Source organism: Coregonus lavaretus, assembly GCF_964263955.1.
Source record: "Coregonus lavaretus genome assembly, chromosome: 12".
NCBI lineage: Eukaryota > Metazoa > Chordata > Actinopteri > Salmoniformes > Salmonidae > Coregonus > Coregonus lavaretus.
Genome location: NC_139999.1, coordinates 32,381,240 through 32,388,032, shown reverse-complemented (window position 1 = coordinate 32,388,032; position 6,793 = coordinate 32,381,240). Strand labels below are relative to the sequence as shown.

Genomic DNA, 6,793 nt, shown 5'->3' with positions numbered 1-6,793 from the left:
CCCCTCCCCCTCTCTCTCTCTCTCTCTCTCTCTCTCTCTCTCTCTCTCTCTCTCTCTCTCTCTCTCTCTCTCTCTCTCTCTCTCTCTCTCTCTCTCTCTCCTTGCAGTGCTCTCCTTCCTTTGTTTGCTTGTTCCTGTTCTCAGTGCTTAGTTCCCACCCAACAACAGCTGCTGAGCTCTGATAGGCTGACGCGGGTAGGAGGCGGGGCCGACCTGTTTTTATCCTTTTCTTGCTCTGAGCTCAGTACAGACCTCAGTTCATTATCGGCGACAGACAGAGAGAGTCAGGAACAACCCACACTCGCGCTCACACACAACCTACAGCCCCAGACCTGTCGAAAATAACGATTTACTAGCACTACGTACACAGGGAGATTACCTTAACCCAAACTTGGACTATACAACTCTGCTTTCGGACCAGGAAAGCACAGGGAACTAAACGTTTTTACTCTTCTCTTCTGCTTCCTGCTGCACCCTTTGTTTTTCCTTCCGTGGTCTCTGCTGTCCTAGCAGGCGTTCATTAGCGCCCCACAGCGAAAAAGAGCGGTACAGCCAGAAGATAGGCAGCCCGAGCAGCCTCATCGTGGGCCCCTCCAGTTTAGCTGTCCGATGCGGAGTGAGGATGAGTCCTGCTCTAGAAGCCCTTATGCAGGCAGACGGGACGCCCTCCTATCCCGGGAAAGGAGTGATGCTTGAGCCCTTTGTGCACCAGGTGGGGGGCCACTCTTGCGTGCTGCGTTTCGGCGACCAGACCATCTGCAAGCCCCTCATCCCCCGAGAACACCAGTTCTACAAGAGCCTGCCCCCCGAAATGAGGAAGTTCACCCCCCAGTACAGAGGTAAGCTTTTTCCCTACCCAACCTAAACCTACAATATAATGCTACTGTCATGTGAATAACATCCATTATGCTGTGTGTGTGTGTTGTGCCCTACTGCTATTGCCCTTTATTTCTCTCCTCATCTCCTTTCTTCTCTCTCTATCTTTCTCTACCTCCACCTCTCCATTGCTCTCTTTTTATCTCCCTGGTTATCTCTACTGATATGGTCAGCTGGAGTGTTTTGTAATATTAGCTGCATTTAGGATTACAGCAGGTCACTGGAGATGGCAGTACCACAGCAGCACAAAGGGATTAGTTTCATTGTGGGGCTCAAGTGAGAGGGGGGTTGGGGACAGACAGTATGTGACTGCATGATGCATCAGGGCTCTGCAGTGTCGGGTAATGTAATGGTGGAGAGGGGTATGACAGGATCTTCATCCCCTGATGGATAGGTGTGACCAAGGCATTCTGCATTAGACGGAGACAACCCTCATACACACGCAAAGGTGTCCTTGGTTGGGTAAGTCAGTCACACAGGCAGGATGTAATGTGTCTTTTATTAGATTCTATTCTGTTCCATTGGATTATATCGCCATTGAAATATCACAGAGGACCAACAGCATCACTATCTCGTCTGCTCAGACCATGGTCGGCCCCAGGCCCTCTCCTGACAGTAGGGATAAAAGCCCAGTAGCCCTGAGCGCCTGCCCGGCATGTCCGCATCTCCGAAGAGGGCTAAAGTTACTGGAGGAAGGATCCAGTTCCCAACATACTCAATAATTAATGGGGCTGATCATCAGAGACAGAATGCTGAGTGGGAGAGATAGCTGTGTCTGACTGGACATCAGCCTGTCATGGATAACGAATACACACACAAACACTCTCACACACCTTGGGTGGAATATCTCACTCTGTATTGTTTTTCATTGACCATGATGCTACATTCGGTGCCTCCTGACACTTGCACTCACAGATAGGCCTACACACACATCACACACACATACACTTTCTATCAAGTCACTCCTACCCCGGTTATGTGATGGAGTTGAGGCGCTAGCATGTATCTGACTCTGCAGCAATGCATCGTAGAACTATAAAAAGACCAGTGTGATTTGGATGGTAGATGAAGCTGTAGAAAGAAGAGCACAGACGTCTGGTGACACTGAGAATATTCCACACCTAACAAACACACTTACTTCTGCTCAAAACACTTTTACACACACTCTCACACTCTTACAAACTAATGTAGGCCCATATACAGTCACGTTCACACACTTGCATACTCACAAAGCACATGAGTCGCAGGCACTTAAACACTCATCCTTACATGCCCCGCTAACAGTGCAGCTCTGTCAGTTGGAACAGCCCTGGCCAGTAGAGGGTTAACTGCTTCAGGGTAGTGACATCACTGTGCATGACATCACTCAAGACAGGCGCTGCAGAGGAGAGATAAGCGCTGGGTCCCATTGTCCTCCAAGTCACTGGCCAACCCACCCATTATCAGCTCATACACATAGGCCCTAATGAAGGATCTGTCTTTATGCTTCAGAGAACCTTTCCTCCAGTGTAAACCAGGGATGTTTTTGTTTGTATTTCAGAAAGGCTGGGATTTGCTTTTGCTGTCAGTCTTATTGTCATGTTTAAATTCAATGGGATGCTGAATATCCATCCCCCTGCCTATCTCTCTCCATCTCCCAATCCCGCTGTTCCTCCCTCCCTCTCTCTAGTTTGTCTGTGTCAGCTCCTGCAGCTGTGATGTTTACTCTTCCTGTCTTGACACCCACCACCCCCTTCCCCCAGTCTGCAGAGAGGGTTGCAGTACACAGGCCCTTCTGCAGGGGTTTATTAGGTAGAGGGGGATAGGGGGTGTGTGCATGTTTGGGGAACGCATCATAAATGATCCCAGGACTAAGTAACAGTGTGTACAGTTTTCTATGAAAGTGTTCCGGAGACCCACCACCCTCCTCTCCACCACTCCGTCCATCCCACCACTCTGTCCATCCCACCACCCTCCTCCCCACCACTCTTTCCATCCCACCACCCTCCTCCCCACCACTCTGTCCATCCCACCACCCTCCTCCCCACCACTCTGTCCATCCCACCACCCTCCTCCCCACCACTCTGTCCATCCCACCACCCTCCTCCCCACCACTGTGTCCATCCCACCACCCTCCTCCCCACCACTCTGTCCATCCCACCACCCTCCTCCCCACCACTCTGTCCATCCCACCACCCTCCTCCCCACCACTGTGTCCATCCCACCACCCTCCTCCCCACCACTGTGTCCATCCCACCACCCTCCTCCCCACCACTGTGTCCATCCCACCACCCTCCTCCCCACCACTCTGTCCATCCCTTCCCTTTTTCATTTGTTAGTGTGTTTGGATTATTGACTTCAAATGGACTGTATAAAAAGGCAAGTCAGACTGAATGGACTCTTAAAACATGGACTGGTCAGAGAGACGGTGCACACAAAATGCCTGTCTTGATGGAACTGTTGTATCTCTATGAAGTATAATTCAGGTGTGTTGTTGTTGTGGTGGTTTTTGAGTTTATACAGTGTATTTTTGCTGTCATTTCTTTTGGGTTGCCTTGAAACATTGTAACACTGTGTATCAGTTAATTTGTGGTTCTGGGTGGGTTTGGTAGTTTCTCAATAAAGGTCGGACTGAGTGTCATACATTTGAGCCTCCTGTGGTGTTTGTGTATCTCTTTGCTTCTTGGGTTCATTCTCACATTCACATTTGAAGTACTTGGAAACACATACATTGTTGTTGCCACTTATTGCTCTCTCTCTGCTGCCTCCTTGACCCCCACCCACTCTCTCTCTCTGCTCCCTCCATAGCAAAGCATGTGTTTGTTTGTGTTTGCGTCTCTCTTTACAGAGTGTATTTGGCTGGAAGCAGGACCCAGTTGGTAAGAGCTGCCTATGACTACCCAGTTACTGGGAGGTTTTGGCTTCATCATAGCATTATAAAATAAAAAATCCAATGCCGGGTACTAACCACCTTCCTATCCTTCTCTTTTCCCCTTCCCTCCATCTCTCCCTCTCTCAGGTGTGGTGTCAGTCAGCTTTGAGGAAGACGAAGAGGGCAACCTGTGCCTCATTGCTTACCCCATCCACAATGAACCAGAGAACATGGAAAACAAGGACCCCTCAGCTGACTGCGAGCCTAAAAGCAAGATGATCAAGTGGGGCAACAAGAAATCATCGTCCCTATTGCTGGATAATGACAACTACAGCAAAGACCGGGCCAGACAGAGCACTAAAGAGAACAAGAGCAAAAGGTGAACACATACTGTTGCATCCATACACATACTGAATGTACAAATATATCCAAACACCAACAGTTTCATAGATTCAATACAGCAAAGATGTACTGTATGGTGATTGGCAGATATCTAACTTCTCTTTCCTCTCTATGTGTGTGTAGTTATAACGGTGCGGAGGTGCAGCAGCAGGCTGAGGTACTCCGCTACAGCCTAGATCGGAAGCAGATCAAACACAACCCCTGGAGTCTGAAATGCCACCAGCAGCACCTCCAGAGGATGAAGGAGAACTCCAAACACCGCAACCAATACAAATTCATCCTGTTGGAGAACCTGACATGGCGTCACGCAGTGCCGTGCGTGCTGGACCTGAAGATGGGCACGCGGCAGCACGGTGACGACGCGTCAGAGGAGAAGAAGGCCAACCAGATCCGCAAATGTCAACAGAGCACCTCCGCCTCCATCGGTGTCCGGCTTTGTGGCATGCAGGTGTACCAGTCAGACTCAGGCCAGCTGATGTTCATGAACAAGTACCACGGGAGGAAGCTGAGCCTGCCGGGCTTCAAGGAGGCTCTGTTCCAGTTCTTCCACGACGGGCAGCGTCTGCGGCACGAGCTGCTCTCCCCGGTGCTGCGGAAGCTCAGGGAGATGCAGGAAACCCTGGAGTCCTGCGAGTCCTACCGCTTCTACTCCTCCTCCCTCCTCATCATCTATGATGGGGAGCCCCCCCGCGCCCCCACCCGACCCCGCCACCGTGGAGGAGAGGAGGGTGATGAAGACGAGCCCTCAGATGAGGAAGAGGAAGAAGGGGCGTTTGGGTTCACCCGTGGCTCGGCAGCTGGCAGCAGTGCTGGCGGGAGCAGTAACGGGAGCAGTAATGGGAGCAGTAACGGGAGCAGTAACGGTAGTGCCGGTCGCTCGTCCCGTGGTGGAGCAGGGGAGGCCAGCAGCCCGGCAGTGGATGTGAGGATGATAGACTTTGCCCACACGACGTGTCGCCATTACGGGGAGGACAGTGTGGTGCATGAGGGTCAGGACAGTGGCTACATCTTCGGCCTGCAGAACCTCATCACCATCATCTCCCAGCTGGAGGAGCATAGCGCCGACTAAAGGCTGAGCCTCCACTCTGGGAAGCTAACCTGGGAATAACAGCACTGAGCTGTAGCTGTAGCCCTGCTCTATCCTCCTCCGCCACTGGCCCGGTCCTAATGGCCACGACACGGCCGGGGGTCTGACCCCCCACCTACTGTAGGGGAGAACCAGGGAGATTCTGGCCCGGGGGAGGGGCCACGCTGGGGTCGGTTCTGCACTCCCCACCCTTCCCCTGAACCAACACGGGACAGGACCGCTTGTGCACTCGTTTGCACCTTGTCTCTGTGACTGTTCTTTCTCTCTTTCTCCCTTTCTTTCTTTTCTATGTGGTGGGAGAGATTGTGGCTGAGACTCTAGTCTATTAACAGGCTCAGGGACTCCAGTAGCGTCCTCCTTTCCTCTCCTTTCCACCTCTGCTCCTCTGTTACAGACAGTTTTCTTTACTGTATGGTCTCTCTGAGAGAGAGACGTAAAGCTTAAGTGTAGTTCTGTGAGTCAGACTTGGTGCTTATTAAACTGTAAGGTTACATGAGGTGTTTGTGGATTGAGTTTGGACTGCCGTTCCCCCAACCGCACAGCACACACGAGTGGGAGTTGCTTCTGTACAGACTGAACGGGTCTGGGCAGGTTTGCTCAGTCGGCTGGCAGCTCTGTAGCGAGTGATCTCCTCGCTCTCCTATGGCTGACATTTCGTATTTCTCCTGGTGTCTCTGCTGGTCCCAGCAACAAACAAACAAACAGACTTGTTTTACTTTTGGGCGTCTGGGTTTACTACAACAACTACGCATGGAGAAGACACTTTTTTTTGTCTTGGAAGGAGAAGAAGATTTAGGTGAAGAAGAAGGAATTTCTACCATTTGTCCACCATACTCCCCCCCTGTACTGTTTAGTCCCGAAATCATAGACATTTAATGTAGGGGGTTATAAGGGGATAATGTAATTACTTTGTAACTTTCTTTGTTTTTCATTCCTGAAATGGTGACTGAAGAAGAGAATATATTGATAAGGACAATAAATACTATATGGAAACTATATAGAGAAAGACTATATAGAAACTTTATTTATTTGACATATTTCTTAAAAATAAAAAAATAAAAAATGAGAAACTAAATGGAGAAAATAATTACTACATTCCATATTACTGTTCTAAATGTTCTGTTCTGATAATGACGTTAGTGAATATAGTTTCTTTGCAAGATACCTCTCTTGTATACCTGTGTGTCAACAGTATGTTTTATGTTGGAAGTAAAATAAAGACATTTCTTTGTGGTAAAAGCACTTTTCTGTCATTGAGCGCACAATACTTGTAGGAAAGGGATGGGAGGGGGCACGGGGTGTTGGAAAATAAGGGGGGGTTGTGGGAGGAAAGACAGGAAATAAAAATGAAATGGCTGTTAAATTGACCACTGAAATACTGTTGTGTCACCATGGCACACCACACTTGCAGGAAGTCAGTTTAAATAAGCCATCCTGTGGGAAAATGAGTCACTTCTACACAGGTGTGGTTCACGGAGAGAATGAAGAGGACTGAATCTGACGTCACTCCTTCACCCTTTCCACCCAGTTGCACCTCTTTCACAGCCAAGGGCAATGGCAGTTCACAACTCAATTAA

At 49.7% G+C, this 6,793-nt stretch overlaps 1 protein-coding gene across 1 annotated transcript; it reads left to right on the top strand.

Annotated features, from left to right (window-relative positions):
* The first annotated feature begins 248 nt into the window (after positions 1-248).
* LOC311138586 (inositol hexakisphosphate kinase 2-like) lies at positions 249-6,451 on the top strand. The gene is made up of 3 exons (XM_084173337.1): positions 249-839; positions 3,875-4,106; positions 4,253-6,451. The coding sequence occupies exons 1-3, from the start codon at positions 623-625 to the stop codon at positions 5,196-5,198; spliced, it is 1,395 nt and encodes a 464-aa protein (XP_084029463.1). The 5' UTR covers positions 249-622; the 3' UTR covers positions 5,199-6,451.
* Positions 6,452-6,793: the final 342 nt, after the last annotated feature.